The sequence below is a fragment of the Rattus norvegicus genome, chromosome 2 (genome assembly GCF_021556685.1).
Source record: "Rattus norvegicus strain SHRSP/BbbUtx chromosome 2, alternate assembly SHRSP_T2T, whole genome shotgun sequence".
NCBI classification, from domain to species: domain Eukaryota; kingdom Metazoa; phylum Chordata; class Mammalia; order Rodentia; family Muridae; genus Rattus; species Rattus norvegicus.
The window spans coordinates 22,874,382-22,895,806 of NC_141535.1; the positions used below are offsets into that span (position 1 = coordinate 22,874,382).

General features: G+C 37.2%; 1 protein-coding gene and 1 non-coding gene across 2 annotated transcripts; both read left to right on the forward strand.

Moving 5' to 3' along the window:
* Positions 1–202: 202 nt before the first annotated feature.
* Positions 203–19,130, forward strand: Tmem167a (transmembrane protein 167A). Its single transcript, NM_001399682.1, is given in 4 exon segments — positions 203–262; positions 9,541–9,650; positions 12,099–12,133; positions 15,579–19,130. Coding segments are annotated over 4 exon segments (219 nt in total). The 5' UTR covers positions 203–259; the 3' UTR covers positions 15,650–19,130.
* LOC134478807 (small nucleolar RNA U109) lies at positions 10,163–10,297 on the forward strand. The gene has a single exon (XR_015679219.1). It is a non-coding gene; the product is annotated as a small nucleolar RNA U109 (small nucleolar RNA).
* Positions 19,131–21,425: the final 2,295 nt, after the last annotated feature.

The following is a 21,425-nucleotide window of genomic DNA, read 5'->3' on the forward strand; positions in this document are numbered from 1 at the left end:
AAAAAAATGTGGACACCCAGCTTTAAACCTGGGCGCCCAATGATAGAATCCGCTAATACCGTGGTTTGTAAGTAGTAGACCAAGCCCCACCTCTTCCGGTAACAGAAGCCTATCACGGACTCCGAATGGCGCGGCATGGGCGGAGGCACTGCGATAGGCCCAACCGGACCGCTGGAGCGAGTGGGAAGCGCAGCGGGCGTGCATCCTCTTCCGCCCCGGCCCGGAAGGGTGATGTGGCTGGACCAGCACCGGCCTCACTATGGTAAGAACATGGGCTGCCTGGCCGCGGTTGAGTTTCTCGGAGGGGCCGCGGCTCGCGCGGGGCGGCGGGGATGGTGCGGGCGCTGTGGGGCGCGGGAGCCCTGGCTCTAGTGTGATTCTCCCGGGACCCGAGGGTGCACAGCCCGGGAGTCATGCGGCCCGGGATGCTCAACTTGGAGCATCAGGCCAACAGACCTAGGAAGAGCCCGGGTGATGGAGTCGGCCCCTCGCAAAGAGGCCGACTTGCTACGTTGTTTAGTGGAATTGCGGTGGTATTCCACTAAACCGATTGCGACCAGTTACAAATATCTGTACGGATGATATCCACTTTGAAAATGCTGGATTCCCCGTTTCCACTTTTCCCCTTTGTTATGTGTTACGTGTGTCACCCCAACCTGTATCTTTAAATAGTAATGAATGGATTGTCGCTTTTCTTAACACTAATCCTACCCTTTTCGTTTTACCTGTTGAAGCAATGTTGAGGTAGAGCCCCTCCCTCATTGTTCTTTCAATTCTAATGACGCTTCTTTGTAAAGGAAGGTTTTTAATGGTTTCACTTTTCCTACCAAGGTGTGTCTGCCTTGTAGGAGCTTAACCACCACCCTCATTGGGAGTTCCTATGTGTGGTGTTATGAATTCTTTAATAGTGTAGACCTCAGAAGGCTTGCACTGTAAATCACAAACAGCAGCAAAGGTCAGGACAAGGAAGAGAAAGTCCCTGTGGCCAGGGCATAGATAAAAGTAGACATTAGTAATAAATCATTAAAACTTTGTGCATCTTATCAGTGTTAGGGTAAATGCCAGATCTCCCTGCACTGCCACTTTGGTGAGTTTAGAAGCTATTTATAACCATATTTCTAGAGAAAGCATGTTTGTATTATCTCAAAAACAGCCAGGACGCCCCCGCCCCCACTAGACACCACACTGTACAGTAAGAAGATACTGAATTTGAGTTCCCAGAAGTGTCTTGAGAATCTCCTATAGCCTTGATCAAAAGCTCAAGTAGTCCTTCCTGCTTTCTTGACAGTGATGTACGTGTAGGCATTTATATTTAATCATATGTTGGAATTTCCTTCCTGCGCAAGATTAGCACCTTGTAAAGGAGGTAGCCTTTATATGTTTGTTGTATATATTTGTTCTCTGGGTAAGGATTTTATTATCCATTGTAACCTTTTTTTTTCTCTCTACTGCAGAATAATATATACTTGGTCAAAAAGATGCTGTTAATAAGCTGTTAGGAAACTTGAAAAATTGCTTTCTTGCCTAATTACCTAGAAACAAATAGAATCACTTTGCTCTTAGAAGGAGTCAAAGGTACATGTTTCATCCTCTCCTACTTAGGAAAAATCAAGTTAATTTAAAATGGGCAGTATTTTAACTTGTTCCAAAAATAACAAGCTTTAGTTATTAGTACTTGTTATGTACAAGTTCTATTTTAAAGATGCAGTTTCTAAGCGTTTTGCTTTAAACTCCTGACTTCTGAGATACTTGCTGGTAAAGAAAGTGGAAAGTAGGGGCCTGATTTGCCTAGGATAACACACCTGGTAAGTACAGCCAGGCCTCAGGTTTAGCTTATGTGTCTCTCTCTGAAAGGCTAACCAGAAAAGTGGTGGTGTGTTCACGGCAGATGTGCCGGTTTCTGCTCCAGATTTTTAAATCTATGATCTGTTGAATTTGCGGGTGTGTAACTGGAAATGGAAGGTTAGAGGGAAAATTCTTTGTATTCTTGTATGTATAGAATGGCTTTGGAAGGATGTGTGAAAGTATTAAATCTGTTTTACTTTTTTTAAGTGTTGTAAGAAAAAAAGCTGTATGCAGTGTTTCATTACGGTTGTTACTGGCCATGAGTTACATGTGTAAAATATTAAGTGAAGTGCCCAAAATAATATTGATTATAAGGTACGGATTAATCTTAGCAGCTCTGTTTGTCATTATATTCTGTCCTTTCACCTAGTCAAAGGTGCCATTCATCACACAGGAAATCCAAGAAAGGTTTGCGAGAGTAAAGTTAAAATGACACATTTTTTACCATAATTTTTGTTTTATTAGGAGTAAAAATGACAGTAGAAAAGCATGTGTCTTTAGCATAATAAAAATAAATATGACGTTATGAAAGTGTTCCATGAACTTCACTCTGAAAACCCTTGTATAAGGTTAATAGGATAAGGTAATGTGAATATATTATTGATCTTCTCTCAGAGTGCTTAAGAGCAATAAATAAAGATTGTAGTTTCTTTATAGTTTCAGTCTAAATTTTGAGGATTGTTTTTTAAAGCATTGAATGATTCTAGTGAGTAACCAGGGATTACATGTCAGGTACCCAGTATTTAGTTTTTCTCTTGTATCAAACAACCTATATTTTATTTATTTTTTTTTCTTGATCGCAAAGCACATTTTTTTCATGTAGGATTTGCTTTTTTCCCTTCAGGGTATCTTTTTAATCATTTTGTCAAGGTATATAGAGAATTCATTTTTTAAAAACTACTAATCAAGTACTGGTCCCACCTTTGGACTAGATAACTACTGAGACTGCAAGAGAGTTCTGAACTCTGAACTTGACTCATAACCAAAGTTCTGTAGTGAACTGTAAGTAGATAAGGTCTTTATACACTTGTGAAACAGGACCAGTTAGATCAGATGCAGCTGACAAGAAAAGTTCATTTATTCAACGATAAATTTATGTTTTAGGTAATCCAGAATGTGTAATAGACTCTGGTCCTGAAAGACAGGTTATGTGTTCAGTCAGTTTTGGTCACTTGTAATTAGTGTGTTTTTGTATTTATTTGCAGGCTAAAATTTATCACTATTTCTGTGGTTCTCATTTTTAAAAGATAATAGTACATAGAAACTTCTATCTGATAAAATCTAGTTCGAAAATGCTGACCTCACTTAGGTTTGTAAATCATAAAATGTTGACCCATTTTTCAAGTGTGCTGTAAATTTTACCATAATTAAGTTAAGGGTGTTGACTCTGTTCTCCTGAGATAAGAATAAACTACTTTACTTTTATGTAAAACAAACAAGTATATATTAGTAAGTAAAAATGTTACTAGCTAGTGTTTTTAATTTTTGTCTTTGGTTTTTAACTCTTAATTTTAAAGTGAAGTTGAGTTAAACTGGAGAAATTAATGTCAGTAAAAATATTTTACATGTGAGCAATAAACATTTGAAGCCCTGAGACAATGTTATTCACAAAGGACCTCTTACTCAGCGAGCAAGGTAAACATTTTGTATTGCTGATACTAAAGATGAATCTTCATGGTGCCAAAGCGATCCGATACTAATGAAAATACTAAGTTACGACACTACCCTTTCTGTTGATTAAGTCTTGTCAATAACCAATCATTGAAAGTGAAAGGTACCTATGGGGGGGGTGTTGTTTTGTTTTTTGTTTTAATTTTTGTACTTGTTTATTGTTTGGACCCAGCCCCCAGTGCTTAGGAGTGATCTTTGAAGATTTCTTATTTAAAAGTTCTGCTAACAAATGTCCAGGATACTTTTATTTATAATTCTGGAACACGCTCTCATATCCAAACTTGGAGGATATAACATTAACAGTCAAGAATAACTCCAAATATAAAAATGCCTCTGGACTTCTTTTATTATTTCACTACTTAATTGTGTATTACTTCAGAAAGATTACTGAATAGCTTCTCATCTGGCTGCATTAATTCTGCATGGCTGCATGGCTGTTCTAAGCTCTTGGAAGCTCTGGTTGGAGATGAAGATCTAGATTGTTATGGTGATAAGGCTGCAATGGAAGAGAGACAGACATTAAGTAAAGAGCTTAAGAGAAAATAACCTTGGGAGCCGTTGACACATTGTTTTGTAAGGAAGCACAATTGTGAGTGATCTAAGTTAAGGCAGGGCTTCTGTGTCCCACAAGCCTGAGGATTACTTTTAGTTGTAGTTCGTATTGTGTTCCAGTGTATGCCACAGGCAGTCCTGATTCAAGGGAATGCCATTTAATACTTCATCATGGAAAGGGAACATCTATAGATGTGGTAGAGAAAATGGACCCCATGAAAAAAAATGATACACAAACCCGCACAAAAGCACGAATATATTTCTAATTGTATGTGACAAGAGACTTTGTATTCAAATCTTCATTTGGAAGATTATCCTGAGGGGAGGGGAGAACACAGGCAGTATGAGCACAAGAACATTTAACAGATAAGAAGAGTAGTGTCAGAGCCACAGAAATAGTGACTTGTCAAAATGTTAGAGTGGTATAAAGCACTTTAGAAATACAAGGTAGTAATAAATTTGTATTGGTTTATGCCCCTAAATTTGTAGCAATTTTAGCAGAATAGGAGCCAGATATTTCACTGGGAACCTGTTTTAATTTTAAATTTATATCTTCCATAACTCATCTGAGAGATGCGAACTGACTAGAGTTTGTCATGGAAGTTAGGAAATACACATTTGATCAGCCTTTATAGAATGCAGATGAGCAGAACGTAACCACAGTGTGATTCATAAGTTGCTCTGACCCAGAGTTTCTGTACCTGTACCAATTCAAGAACAGCTTCATGTAGCTGTTGCACACTGCTTAGAAGAGTGAAGTTTGGAGACAGTGTGCCTATAGAGAGGGTTAACGAAGTAATTCGCTTCTACAGATAAATTATAAATCAATAAATGTGACACTGCCATAAATTAATAAAAAGAATGAAAATATTCTATGGGAAATGTTGGCTTTGTATTCGTTTCGTCAGCATCCTATTAAAAACAAAATCTGTATAAATGTAAGTTTATGTATGGAAAGGAGCCCAGCATCTTTTTATGTGTAAGAATAACAGTGATCATCTTCTAGTTACCCTCAAGCCGTAGTTCTCAGCCTGCATCACCACCTCTTTGCTGCATATCAGATATTTACATTTCAGTTCATAACACTAGCAAAAGTATAAAGTAGCAATATAGACAGTTTTATGATTGGTGGGTCACACAACATGAGAAACTGTTTTACAGGGTCTTGGCATTAGAAAGGCTGAAAACCATTGCTCTGAGAATCTGCTGAAGGGTTTTGTATTCTACTTTGATATCTGTAACCATCTAAATCACATACATTACCATGGGTTTTAAAAAGTAAAAAGACTCCAAAAAGTTAGTAATTAGCAAATTAGCACACAAAAGCATATATACTTGTAGTCCCTTGAAAACTGGCATGCTGTATAACTACTATTTTAAACTGTTAAGTAGTTGAGTATCTAGAGTTTTCATTTAGCAAGTTTACCTACTCAGCTCTATAGGCCACTTGAAAATGTGTATACCGTGTGTCCTAGAATGAGTTAGAACAACACATCTGTTCAAAGTGTGAGCCTCTTCAAAGTGGGCTCTCCCTAAAATACTGGAGTTCCGGGTAGTGCTAGATGTAGAAACGAGGTAAAAATTGCCTTGGGCCTTCATAGCCTAGGCCTTTCACATAAGAATGCGGATATTTTTGTTCTTTGCTTATTTTTCCAAAATGTCTTTGACAAGTAAATATGAATTCACAACAGGTTGTAAACTTCTTGGTTAATTAACAAGATAATGTACTCAGTGTTCTCATCTACATTGGTTTTTCTCAGTGAGGCCTATTAATGAACTTTGCATCTTTCTAGTTTGTTATCAGATGTTTTCTTTGTTTAGCTTCCATTCTTCCTGTATCAACATTTTTATATGGAAAGTCATTTTTATTTTGTACAAAATAGTCCTTTTGTTACTCTTAACTCAGAAACTAGTTTGTACTAGTAGACAGCTATGCTAAGCCTTAAAAGGAATAAGTTAACAGGCTGATGTCCGTAACTTAGAAAATACTCTTTTGAACAGAGTCTAAGTATGTTATTTGTTTAAATTATAGAGTTCTTAGGCCACAGAACAAAGCTGTATATATCAGATGTTTCGTGCATGTAAACAGCTTTCATTTGTAAATGATTGTACACACACAAATGTATGTATGTATTCTGTATGCGTGTGAAGGTATGAAACATCCACACATGAATATACACAGTCCACTTAATATTAGACATGGTGGTGAGTGTTGTTGTATTATCTTTTATGAAAAAATTCAAATGCAGAAAAGTAAAAAGGGTAAGTGAGCCTTCGTGTACTCAGCATTTTATGAGCAACTCTCCTTTCCCTACACAAACACAGTGAGAACCAACTTGGGTGTCTTACAACAAAGCATGTTTTTAAAGGCATTCGGGAAAGAAAAGGAAAACCCCATGATAAAAATCCTTAATGTACTTATCTCATTAGGGAGATAGTAAACCCACATTGAAAAACTAACCGTTTTACCACCAGAATCCTTTGTTTACTTTGTGTTCTTCCTAAAAATGTCTTAAAAATCCCTGCTGCCACCATTTTGTTTTTGCTAGAGTCTACTGTATTCTTGGCCCTTCCAATTGAAGTCATGTGGAGATTGTCTATGTATTTGCTTTCTTTAAAACTTTTCCTTTTGAAAAATTGTCTTGGTCCCTGCGATTCCAAGCCACGTCTTGTAGGTGCTACAATACATTACTGTTTAATTTTGAAAGTATACATCTTTTTCTAATTGGAAGATAATTGCTGTGTGTGTCATCTATAACATACAGATGATAGTAACTGTATTCTGCAGTTAATATTGTGAAAGAATACCAGGTGAATGTCAGTACCTGTTTTTAGTTATAAACTCCCAATAAAGGAAGATTCATACAGTCTAACTCTTTAGATCCTTAAGGTCTTAACTTCATTCTCCAGAATATACACTAAATGTACTTACAGCTGTTTGTCCAGGAGGAAATACAGACAATATATTCATGTACATGTTCAAAATCATCTTCAAAAGACAGCCATCCTGGCATTGTTTTCTACTTATTATTCATCACTTTTCACCTGCCTTCACAGATGCAAGCTTAATACCCAAGCTAACTAAAAGCCAATCCACATTAAATGCCACCTTTGCTGTGTTAGTGAAAAAATCTTTGCATAGGATTATAATAATTTAAACAAGTATTAAAATGGAAGTTATACAATGTTTTTTATCATTTGATTCAACAAAATAAACACCACATGAACAAAAACATTAAAGGTGGGGTGATTCACACCTTTAATCTCAGCACTTTGGAGACAAAGGCAGGCAGATTTCTGTGAGTTCAAGGCTAGCCTAGTCTACACTGAATTCCAGGATAGTCCGGCTACAACAGTGAAACCCTGCCTCAAAAGCAAAGTTTTCGTTCATCTTTTTCAGATCATAAAACTCACTAATGAAACTCATCCTCAGTCATCCCTGTTCCCCCACATTTGCATCAGTATTTGGAGCTAAACCTAAGCCGGCTTTGACATCCTGCATCCTGTTTGCTCAACACTTACTATAATTTGTATATAAGCATTTTGTCGCTAATCACATTGGTAACTGGGGCTAGGAAGTGGCTTAGTTGGTAGATTACTTACTGGGCAAGTAGGAGCACATGAATTCAATCCCCTGAACCTACATTTTAAAAGTGGACCTAAAATTCCTCGGCTGGGAAGTCAGAGTCTTCAGAAACTTGACGTCCATCCAGTTCAGCTGAACCAGCAAGGCCCAATTTTCTTGAGGGATCCTACCTTAAAAAAGCTCCAGTTTCTGCCCTGCGCATGCCTGCGCACGCACGCGCGCGCGCGCGCGCGCGCACACACACACACACACACACACACACACACACAAAAATATAAATACATAAACATGCATGCACAAAAAAAAACTTGCTATGTAATGGGCAATCCTTTTTTTTATGGATTTTATTTACAGAAATATGTAAAACAATTCTAGTAAGAATTTTTATCAGTCTCCTAATTCTACAAAGTAGTCTTCTGTGTATATTGTTTTGGGTGGTGTGGTTGCTGTCTTCTTTAAGATTTTTCCTTTGATCCTAATATACGTTTCTTTTTAAGCTTTGAAAGTTGAAGGTTTTGTTTTAGTTCCTGTCATAATAGTCTCTTCTGTTTTGTGTTTCATTTGGTTAATGTGACTGAAGGTTTTGTATGTGTATTGATAGGCACTCCCCATACATTTCTTAATTTCCTTAAGTTTATAACCATTTATCACTAGCTTCTTCTGAGGTTTTCAAATACACCCAATTTACAAGGAACAAATTTACCTTTGAAAAATAATTACGACAGATTCCTCCTGGATTTTAAGAAATGCTTCTAAATTAACGAAGTAGTTACTGTTGACTGCTGAATGGAATTGATGTATTTTATGCTTTTGCTTATAATGCAACTGTTTTTATGATATACTGTGATACTTTTGCAGCTTCTTAGAAGTGTTTTGGTGAATCTTTTTTCTTTGGTTTTGCGCTGTGCTTCAGACCTGTAACCAGATGTTAGAGGCAGTCTAATAGTGTAGTGTTCACACCTAAGGTGTGACTTTTATAATGAAAGTATCTATTGCCATGGGAGGCATAGAGAAGAGATTCTGAGGAGAAAGCTTGGGTATCTATAGTCCCAGCACTTGGTAGGCAAATGCAGAAGGATCTCTGCACTTTAAAAAACGTGTATGAAATACAGAAGGAGGTCAAGTTGATTCCAGGAGACTTCTGACACAGCTGAGCTGAGAGTCTAGAGAGGGCTCAGCAGTTGAGAGGACTCGCTCTTGAATATTGAAGAATGAACCAAACTTATGTTTATTTGGGTTTGAAGTGTCTGATTTCCTGTTTGTCGATTCAAATATACACTTGTTAGAGTTCTTATTTTAACTTTTAGAGTGGCACAAACTATTACATAACAAATAACAGTGGGAAAAAGGCCGATGCTTTTCTTTCACCAATGTCTAATAATCTTAGTGGTTGTCAGGGCTTGGAACATCATCTCATAATTTAAAACATGGTTATCCCAGGCAAAAAGTTAGCTTGAAAGAAACGTTAGTCAGTATTTAATCATTCTCCTTGGCTCTGACCAGGTCGGTAAATACCAAATGAAGACTGAATGGCCAGTGATTGCACTAGGGTCATGGATCCAACCCTTGTTGGTGTGTGAAGACCACACTTTTTTGTCTAGGACTGTGCCTGCCTTGAACATTCTGTACCAATTATATACTGAGTGCACTTTGCTTGGACTCTTTGAATCCTTGACATTTAAGTTAGTGCTTTTGTATTTGCTATTGTACTCCTGCATTTTCTGCCCTAAAAAACGGAAGAACGTGGACTTCAAAGACTTCAGGATGCTAGATTGTGTGCTGTGCAGTATCCTGTTTGCCTGTAATGCAGAATTGTCTGACATTTTTTTTGCAAAGGAAGTTTCTCTTGTGATATTAATTTGTTTTTGTTTTTTTTCTCTTTATAGTCTGCCATTTTCAATTTTCAGAGTCTATTGACTGTAATCTTGCTGCTTATATGTACGTGTGCTTATGTGCGATCCCTGGCACCCAGCATCCTGGACAGAAATAAAACTGGGTATGTTACAAGTGACAATCAGTGAGGACAGTTCTCATCAACCTCAGATATAAAGTCCTATGAAAGTCATTAGGACGTTTAACTTTATTTATACAGTTTTCAGGACCTTAATACATTTTCCTCATGTTTTAAAGCACCAGAATGCATTTGCAGTATCTTACTAAATTACTGAGTAAATCTAAAGAATGATCTGATGGGACCTAAAATTTCACCCACTGAATAAAAGCAGAGAAAGGATTTATCCTGCTGCTGGCGAAATACTAGATATCCAACAGTTGTTATAGGAATACCCTGTTACCTTTGGAAACACAGCTTTCCCCCATGTTATCCTCTTCTCTGAGCGGTTATACATGATTTTTGGAACTTTATTCTAGTTGATTAGTAATATGGAATTATAATATATGTAAGACCTGATAAATAGTAGTTCTTCATTAAAGAATAATCACTATTAAAATTATAATCGAGTATTTTTACTTTTCTAGTCTGTCATGACATTTTCCGTCACAAGGAGGCTGCATGTGGACATGTCTGCCCCTCTTCTCTTGGGGAGTAGGAATGTATCCATAACATGCTACAGTGATGAAGGAGTTCTCAGGGCTACCAACCTTACAGTAGAGGTTGAGTAGTAGTATATTTCTCCTACATTGAAGGCCCCCAAAAGACTTTCCTGTTTTTATACTTCAGAATGTAAGCTAATATAGTCATCTGGGTGATGGGAAACAATTTTATTTCATTATAGATAAGAATATATAGGTTACTTCTCTATAAAAGTAATTACTAGATTCTTTTTCCTTTATATGTTGTCTCTGAGATTTATAAATTTATAACTGTATATACCAGGTTAGATGGAGACCCCTGGATATCTGGTCTAATACATTTTTGATGACTTCATTATTTAAATTTAACTTCATTTTCTGATGATTTTTTCAATCAAATTTGAATGATATAATAGAATTAAATGATCTTGAACAGGGTAGTACTGGAAAATTGCTTCTTAGGTTTTTCCTGCTTTCCTAGGCCCAATAGCACTGTTAGCATATGAAGCCATGGAAATTAAGCACCAAATTGTAGGGGTTTTTAGTGACTAACAAAGTTTCTTTTATATAATTACTCAATCAGAGTAGCTTTAACTCAGTAGTGTTTATTGTGATCCTTAGGTGCCCAGACTCAAACACACATGACTCTGCATAGGTGACCACAGTTAGTGACTCTGGAGGAGAATAAGTGAATTCTGAGTAACATTTTGTCACATGTTCCTTTAGTCCTAACATTACTAAGCATAGCACATGTTACTGCTTTAAAGCGTATCTAATCATTCCTTCATTTATTCCTTATAAAATACTCTGAGCATAGACGCTGTTATTAAAAAGATAAAGTACCTCCTCCCAGTCACACAATAAGTAGGACTGAGTTAAAGCACACTTTGGCCTTCTCAGTAGCTTACGTTATTTGCCTCTTAGCTTTCTCTTCACACATAATGATTCATTATGTATTCCTTTGAAGGAAAAGTATAAATATCCCTGAAATTTAAGTTTTGTGATTTTATTGAGCCAATTCTAACATAAGGAATATGTAAGATTGATTTGTCTTAACTAGTACTCTACTATAAATATAGTTATAAAAATATATAAACATAGTTACAGATATATGTATATATATACACACATATAGAGAGATATATACATATATATAATCTCAGAAAAACAAGATAGTATTTGTGCTGTTGGGGTAACTTTTCTGTTGATGGCTCATTTACCAAAGCTGTTGCTTTTTTTGCATTCCACATAAATATGTCCATATATGTGCTTGTATTTAATTCATAATTTTTATTCATGGAATAAAAAGGAGCATCTTCATTTTAATTATCATTTCTGGAATATGTGTTTTAGTTGTTACATTTAATAAGCTCATCTACTTGGTCTCACCTAAACTAATACTTTTCCTTATATTACAAAGTAGCTGCACATTTATGTAGAGTTCCTTATTGACTAGCACAGTAAGACCAGCCCCTAGAGTATGCATTATAGATAGTGAAACAGAGAGCTATATTCTGCAAGAAATAAACTATCTTCACTTATCATTTTCTCAAAATTAATCCTTAAATTGACATATGATATTTCTGCCATTGAAAGTGTTAAGAATCTTGAAGTTAAATGAATTAAATGACTGACTCCCTGTATAAATTTTAGCCACTCTCACATTAATGCCCTGAATCTGGCCTGTGATACACATATTCCACTTAACAGTTGCTTCTGTTTAGTGATGGTTCATAGTGTATACTGTTCTGTTTTTATAAGAAAGTGGTGGCTCACTGTGAGACGAGTACATTTCAGATGTGAAACAAAGATTTCAGCTTAAAATCCAGTATGCAGAATTAATGTACTCTGTGATGTTAACAGAAATAATTGGTTTTCTCAATTGTTTTTGTTCTTTTTTTATACTGTGCAGACTATTGGGGATATTTTGGAAGTGTGCCCGAATTGGTAAGTAATCTCCATCCATTTCTTCAACTATAAATCATTGGACACTATTTATATTATACTCATAGCAATCAAATGTCTGTTTCCCGTGTGCAGGATTCTTTTATTCTGTATACTTTTGCAAGTATTTACTGAATTCTACTATTTGTTCTTCTTTCTGCTACTTAAAAGCAGATGTAATTGGAGACTGCACTATTTTATTAACAGGGAGATGGGAAAAAATAGAAGAAACATGCATTTCTGGACTTGCAGCAAATTCAGACAATATCTGTAATATGTGTTTATACCATTCTCATGTGTGCTATTTTGCTAATTTATAAATTGTAATTTGGAAACGTTTGAGGCATTTTTATAAATTTTATTTTGCATAAGGATGAATGTGCCCATCCCACAATTTACATGTGAAATTCAGAGTACAACGTGTAATGGTTACCTTTCTCCTTACAACACATATTTACTGAAGAGGTTTGTGTAGAGACTTGTGTGGTACTCAGTCATGAAAAACGGCAGCAAACCCTAAAATAGCAGAAGAAATCTTGAAAAGGAACCAAGAAGAAAAACAGACAGATTACCACCATCTGTGCCTAGTGCTCATAGCATAAGTAAACCAAACTGCCCAGGAGGCAGGTGACCCTGACAAAGGAAATATATCTAATCAATAGCATTGCCAAGAATAAGATAGCTAAGCAGCTGAGCACACCGCAGAGAGGTGGAGATGGCAGGGAACAAGTTCCCATCCCCATCATGGGGCGCTGCTAGCTCCTAAAGAAAACGTTGCGGTGGTTTTGGTCCATTTTATGTAGGAAGTAGACGTGTGAACCGTTCTATGTGGTAGCCAGCCAAGTGCCCTTTTGTTGGTGATTATGACCTCAAATGTGGTCTGTTTTTCTAACTGTAAATGTCTTTTCTTTTTGCTTGTTCATTTGTTTATATCCCCTTCCCCAAGTGTTCCTTCTTAAAAGTATTTGAAAGCATTTGCTTTATTTTAACAAGTGGTTTGAAAACACTGGTGCTGATACACTTTTTTTTCAGGCTCCTCTCTACTCTTGACACACACAAAGAGAAGCTTTTTTCCCCAGGAAGAATAGCTGTGATTTTAATGGGATAGCACTAGTCAGGTCCTCCTATCTTGTTACAATTCAGATGATAGCAACTGTTTCACATTCACTTGCCTCACTTGCACAAGCTTCTCCCAGACAAGAAATAACATTCTTACTCAAGTTCAACCAAAGACATTTAGCTCTACCACATGGCAATCTCTTTTAAGAAAATGAAAACCATGGAAATGAAACCCATCTGTAAATTATAGCATTCTGAGTCATAAGATGAGGAAGGCACTTCCTCAGGAATTAATGTTGAGCAGATGGAAAAGTCAGTACAGGGATAACTGCTCCCCTTGGGTGTTTACTGTAACGATGCTAAGCAGTGAGCACACCAGCCCTTAGAGGAGTAACAGGCTTTCTAACGTCTACATAAAGTTTATGGAGCAATGAGGTGCTTCATGAGACCAGCCAGCCCTAATGAACCAGTGAGCCCTGTGTTCTGTTTTTTAATGATGATGTTTTGTTTTGTTTTGTTTTTTATTTGAACTGATGTTACTCTAAAATCTTTTCATTATAGATCCTCCTTAAATAGAAGGCAGTCTGTTGTTAAATGTCTATTGAGAGGAGAGGAGAGGAGGAGGGGGAGGAGGGCAAAGGTAAATAAAACTTTAGAATACCAAATCTGTGGTTTTTATTTTGTTTTGTTTTAGTATGGTTTACTTGGAATTTTTGTTGGTTTGGTTTGGTTTAGTTTGTTTTGGTTTACATTTGAGGACAGGGTCTCAATATGGTAAACCACATTGATTGGTGATTTTTTTGGAGGATGGTTTTATAAGCAGTTATCATCACAGGCCTGGCTAAATGTCTGCTTCTTCAATATACGTGACATTTTCTGTGATTTTTGCATTGGACAGACACAAATGTATAAATATAGCAATGTGGCAATTTGGGATCAGTGGAGAAGCTCTTAACATGAAATGAGTTTGAGAATTTTAGTTATTGACGGAAGTTAAGATTGACATTTCCAGGTTGACAAGCCAGGTAAGTGACCATCTAAGGTAAAATAAGGAGGTTGCTTATGGGGAAATGGAATTTAGACAGCAAGGGAGAACCAAAATGAGGCTAAGTCAGAGCCATCTCTTGTAGACTGACAAAGGATACAGATATTTTACAGCTGTTTCTATGTGACTCCTTTCTTTCATATCTGGTACCCTTGAAATTAGTACAGCTTACAGTTACTAAAGAAACAATAACAATTAAAATGACCCTTATAGGGTCTGTGAACTGGCAAGATACTTTCATAAGCTGACATCAGATCTGGATCAGGTGAAGGAAAACCTCCAAATACAGCCATTTTTAGACTAGTGTGGAATCAACTCATTACAGAAGTTTTGAATTTAATTTCTACTTTTATCTTTTAAATTTATTGAAAGACTAAGATTTTTAAAACTATGAACATGAGAGATAACACATAATTTTTCAGACTTAAGAGAATTTCTAAATTTTTTAGGGATGCTCAACCAATGATATCTAGTCAGATGTTCTAAAATCTCCCAAATGGAGTGGTACTTCTCATCCCGAACTTTATGAATAGGAATGTTTGATTGTAAAAGACTCTATACCATATCGATATCAAAAGCAGTTGTTCTGCGGAGAAGAGAAAGGGAACTAATGCCTGTTTATTTAAATGGGTAATATTGGCTGTTGGCTGTCTAGCTTGTTTTCACATACAAATGCTTTCTAAACTCTACACGTATCATGAACTCTACCACATGTAAAGAAGATACTGCCGCGCACTGTGCGGTAGATTCCTGTGTATAGGTAGAAATTCCCTTTTTCTCAAGAGCCGTACCAGCCTTTGTCTCTTAGTTGCTGGAGAGCATTTCCATGGCTCCAGGAGCACATCATTGGTGCTCTCACATACACGACTCATAAATAGCTTAGATATTGCAGCTCGCCGTGTCCAGCTAGCCCTTTTACATTGAGACATGATGTTGACATCTACAAATGTCACACTTGCAAACGACAAAGTAGAGTTAGAATAATAATAATATCTCATGTGCCAGCAAATGGTTCAGCAGGAGGAGGCGCTAGCCTGATAACCTGAGTTCAGTATCTAACCTTCATAGAATGTCAGAAAGAAAGGACCCACTCCATAGTTGTCCTCTCACCTCCAAATGTGCCCTGTAGCCCGATCACTGTGGCCGGATGCAGCACATGATAACAATGGTTTTGGTTTTGTTTCAGGTCCCGTGAGGTTATTGCCTTGTGTTTGGCTGCACTTTCAACACATCTTGTCTTTTGTTATCTTTAGGTCCTTGTTTTCCTCTCTTGTAGTAGTAGCTCTAACATATCCATATTAGTCATTCGTTCAACCAAGAGCAATGTCTTCTTTCCTTCAACAGGTGAACGCAAGAGTCCTTATGTCGCCATATGCTGTATAGTGATGGCCTTCAGCATCCTCTTCATACAGTAGCTTTGGAAACTACCAGCACGTGATTGCCATCAGACTGTACACAGGACGTGCCTCCAGAAAATAACGGGAGAATGGTTACGCCTCTTGTCTCTGAACATGGAATGAGATGAATTTCGAGATGCTGTTCTCTCTTTTTATGCTATTGGACCAATGAGCTGTATGAATAATTACGATGTAACAGTTAATACATAGGAGCGTGATTGTAGCCATCGACCTCGGTTCTCTCACTCCAGTATTACACTCTACAAACGTCATCCTGTTACGTCAGGACCGCTTTTCCTAAGGTTCTCCAGGCACGAAGTAGAAACCCAGTGGCCAGTTCCACAGGCTTCTTTGACTAGGGCTTCAAAATAATGTCTTCACACAGTGATACCTTCTAGCGACTGGCCTATTTTTATTGAGAAAAGAAAATGGTTCTATTTTTGTTGTTACTGTTCTTAGGAATTGCATTCATATTTAAACCCTTTTGATTGCTAACCAGAGTACCTCTATTCTTGGCAAATTCTGTACTTTATTACAGGTGTTTAAAATAGTTTAAACAAAACTGCATTTCTTTAATTAGCCTTAGAGTTGGGCTTCTAGTCACATATGTATGGCTGCCATCCTGTGAAGGAGAGTATCTTAGAATGACAAAAGCGGCAAGCAGAACGATGACTGAATATGCATTATACATTTTTCGTTCTCTGTGGTATTGAGTCTTCCAAATAGAACATCCATGTAGTTACCCAAATGCGTTATTTGTGGTGTTTTTAATGCAGCACTTTGCTTCTGGTTTATGTCCTGTCAGCGTGAACTGGAATCTCTTCTGTAACTTTGTAGGTGATAAACATACCTCATACTGCTTAGTCTGGGTACTGTGCTCTCAGTGTATTTCAGCTTTCACACAGATTGGGAATAGACACAAGTGAAGCATACATATTCAAAGGATACGTGCAGGTTTGTGTCCAACATTTCTTCAGGTCAGCTGAAAGTCACTCACTACTTCAAAGCAAAGAGGAAGTAAATCCTAGCTGGAAGCACTTCATAGCATTTATTAATTAATTACTGGGTTCGACTGCTCCTTTAAAAGTTAAAAAAAAAAAAAAAGAAAAAAGAAAACCTTTTTCTTAGAAGTGAGGTTTCTATAAAAGCCAAGCGTTGGACTTGAAGACTTATTGTAAAGCAGTATACCACTGTGCAGCCCAAATGACCACCACAGCTAGCTAAACCACCAGCTTTGAAATAGTGCTCTAGGCCCCATGGATTACAGTCTAGACTAAGGTCTAGGAAAGCTTACTTGGTGTATTTTACGGGTTGCTTGTTTTCCAAAAGATCTTTGCAATGTCTATATCTAGTTAAAACTGGTCTAATTTACTTTGAATGTGAAATCAGGTTATGATAATTACTCTACTCTGAAATTTACCTTGGGCTTAGTATTAGGTCAAAGATTTTCACTGTGTCCCAAAAGTAGGACTCTCTCCTCTGCACATTAAGTAGTCACCTTTCAGGGTTCGATTTTTGGTTGGCCATCTGTTCATCTCCACTACCAACTGAAGTTTCCAGAAATGTGGTCAACTTCTTTCCTAAGTTAACATACATCTCATAAAAATGGAGAGAATAAAGAGTTGTCTTTAGTTTGACATTTTAGACAATGTAGGTGGAAATTAGAGAAAGACATAGTTAACTTGAAGCTTCCAGGTAACATAAGACTTTCATCATTACGTAGATTCTGGGCATTCTGGGCAGGTATTTCTAGTCCCCACCCTCCTGAACGTTTACAGTACAGGCACTTTGGAGGTGTAGGAAGGCTGCAAAGACAAAGATCTTACAAAGAAATGCAATTAGCATTTTTGATGTGCAAACAGTGACTCCTGTTTTCTAAGCCACAGGGTCCTGTGGGAGGTGTGAAGCCCACAGAATAGTTAGCTGTCTTTGTTAGTGGGGTGTGGAGGAGCAGTAAAGCACGCCAGGCAGCTGGCCTTTGCACAGACGGTAAACACAGTGTAGGTGGCAATAGGGGGCGAGAGGCACTAAGACCCAGGCCTGACAATGTTCAGATGTTCGCCCTAGCTACTTTGTTGGCTCTAGAACCTTGAAGCCATGTCTCCAGATTTGTTTTGTTTTGGGTTCCCCATTTGTTTCATCTGTGTCATTGACAGGCAAGGAGACATGTATTCCTTCCAGGTAGTCTTGCAAGAGGGGCAAAAAGGCCTTGTGTTAAATTGGTTTTAATAGTTTTAAAAAGTTAAAATATCAATCCGGTGTCTTGCTGATGTCTTTAATATGCTGGAAACTACCATATATGTTTCAATTCAAGGTGTTTCCTGCTGGGGTTAGTAAGAATATTTATAAATTTATAATAAATTTGTTTATCTTCTTAATAAAATTAGTCTTGTACCATAGGGTGACACAGATTCCCATACATTAACTTTTTCAAGTTTACAGAGTCAAACAAATCTGCCTCCATTTGTGAAAATTATTTAATACTTATTAATAATATTTTTTTCAGGAAACATGTACACAATTGGTATGGCATGTGACCATTGAAAATAAATGAGTAGTTGATCTGTATTCATAGTGTCCATGAAAGATGAAATGAATGTCTATGAAGTATAATGTGCTAACACTTATTCTTGAGATAATCCCAGCATTCTTTAAAAAAAAAAAAAAGGAAGAGTGAAGATGCATTGTGGGTAGAACGTCTCAGAGAACATGGATTAAACGGAACTTGACAGTGTTGTTTTAAAAACACAATTCTGTGTTTGGGATTATATGTCCCTTAGTTTGTTGTGGCACATGTGAAGTATGGCGTGGCCAGACAGATGTTATATCCTGGAAAGTCATGTATTTTACCTACCTCAAAACTGAAGCTGAGAGTTTGTTTCCCCTCCTGCCTCACAAATCCTTCAGGAGGATAATAAAATCTCCCTTGGTTTATGAGCAAGCAAAGTTGACAAAGGGATACACTAGTAGATTCTCCTGAGACTTTTGTAAACATTGTAGAGGCAACTGGCCAATGAAGGCTGTGTTTTCAGTAAAATCCCATATTCTAGCTGCTAAATGCAGCCCCAGCTGTTAAAACAAACATCCATCCCAAAAGTGCACTGTTTACATTTCCTGGACATACAGAAAATATTTCTACTTATCAAGAACTTAAGCTCCACAAAAGGCTTTGAGAAGTTACCCAACCCTTGAAATCTGAAAACATGAATGGAAAATTCTTAGGGGTTGTTCTTCTGTTCCTTTGGTATCATCTAGTAATAATAAATGTTCTCAAAATGGTGCTAGCAGTCACCGTGGCAACAGGGAGTCATGACTAACTTCTGAGAAATAACTTCATATCATTTCCACTTTGCCCTAAACTAGTTCCTAAATAATCTGGAAGAGCATTTCAGTACCTTTTGGAGAAAGAACTATAATTCATGTTTAAAAGAGGAGGTAATCATCTTAGTCTCTGGTTAGTTTACGTGCCTGCTATGTAATAAAAAATGAACTGTCAAAAGCCTTCTAGTTTTGTCATCACATTAAAAGAGAGCAGTACATAGAGCTTAGAGGGTGGCCATTAAGACTAGAGTAGCTTATCTCCATGTGTGACTTTCCAAGATAAGTTTGGAGGTAATATTTTTATTGTTTGGTATTTTAAGACTACCCATTCAATCTCATTGCTGCTTCTTTACAAACCCCAAATATCTAAAGTAATGGCTTCTGTGTTACTGTGACCATGATACCAGACAGGAGCAAAGAGGAAGTTTGTGGGGTATTGTTTGCTCTCTAGGCATATTGGAGTTTCCCTAAAAACATTTGGCAGTGACTCAAAGTCATGATGGACCAGAGAGCTGAGAAGGAGGCCAGAGGCTACAAAATAGGCCAAACTCAACTTTGAAAGGCCCTGCCTAGAGACTTACTTCTGAGCAGGCCCTGCCTCCAAAAACTCCATCCCCACCAGTAGGAAATAAGTATCCCAAAAGCCAAAGTAATGTCTTGCCTGGTCTGCTTTGGATCTGATCTTGAATTGCCACAGACATCGTTGAATTCCGATTCTCCATTTAAATGCCAGTTATTGAATACTAAAGATGTCAAATTTAGTCTCATTTGAGTGCCTGCATATCAATTCCTATCCAAATCCTAAAAATGTAACTCATCTAATCAACACTGTTTAAAGAATAATTATTGTGGAGGAATACTTGTTCTATGCTTTAGAAAGCATGCTCTTTCTACTATAAACTTCCCAAGAAATGTACACTTGCAAACCTTTTTACACCAGTTCCTAAAAAGATGTTGAACCTAAGCCATGAGTAGCATGAATTTTGGCTTCAACTAGGCTTTAAATTGAGACTAGGAGAGCAGGATAGCAGTATCGTGGTCACTTGGTACGTTGTGTACCTTCCTTACTATGCTGTAGTGGCTTCCAGGTGATGTAAAACTTATTACTGTATTTCTTTCAAATGAACTCCAAATGGCATTAAAATATGTCATTAAGCTTAACATGTGCAGGAAAGGAAAACAATTCAGAGGCTGTGTGTACACGACTCATCCGTACAATATTGGGGGTAGGGATAAGAAAAAGGTAAAGATATAAGTATTTTAAGGTAAAGTGGGTTGTTCTAACATCCTGTGGGGCATGAAAGCACTCAAGGGCAGGGAGGGTATTAGCCAGATACTACTGTTACAGTTTTATTTGACAAGGAAAATGGCCTGAAGCAAATGTGTAGAGATTGAGTGTTTATTGCTAAGTGCTCAAACCTGGACTTTATCAGTCTCTTCCAACACACTAAACTACTCACCACAGGCTAAATACTGGGAAAGTGCTGTGCAGAGATTAAACTGTTTAAAAGAAATAAATGTTTAAGGCATAACAGAGTTGAAGAAGTCTGGCACTCTAGCAAGATTTCTTTGTACTATCCAAATGTTGAAACTGATATCTGCGGGCCCACAGTGATATGGAAAGGTTGGAACTTGGGAACTTTAAAGTTAAGGAAATACTGAGAATCCATCAGTTAGCACTCTGAAAACAGTTTTCCTTAGGATTACTTGATAGAAATCTTGTTTATGCATTTTTAACTAAATGTTGTAAGTAAGGCCTGGGAAGATATATAGTAATAACCTGTAAAGAAAGCTGTTAAGTTTACTATATGAAGTTAAAGTTGTACATCTCAGAATAATAAAGCTAGGTAGGTCTTATGAATACTTGGACTTATGAGGAAACACTCAGGTCTTTTAGTGGGCCATTGTTCTTGCCTTTTCATAAACCAACACTCAAAGTCTGCTTATGGTTCTAAACAAATGTAGTAAAAGGATTCAGTATTTCAATCACAAGTTATCTTTTTCAGAAATACACTTTAATGTGTCAGCAGGCTAACAGAAAAAAAAAAAAAAAAAAGGTGACAATGCTGTGATGATCCTTCAGTCCCTAAGTGATTACTATGACCTGTCATCAAGACCAGAGATAACTGGTAGAGTTCAGGATAATCTTCAATTCCATTAAAAAAATGAAAACTGAACCCAGATGCCCTTCAACAGAGGAATGGATACAGAAAATGTGGTACATCTACACAATGGAATATTACTCAGCTATCAAAAACGAGTTTATGAAATTCGTAGGCAAATGGTTGGAACTGGAAAATATCATCCTGAGTGAGCTAACCCAATCACAGAAAGACATACATGGTATGCACTCATTGATAAGTGGCTATTAGCCCAAATGCTTGAATTACCCTAGATCCCTAGAACAAACGAAACTCAAGACGGATGATCAAAATGTGAATGCTTCACTCCTTCTTTAAATGAGGAAAAAGAA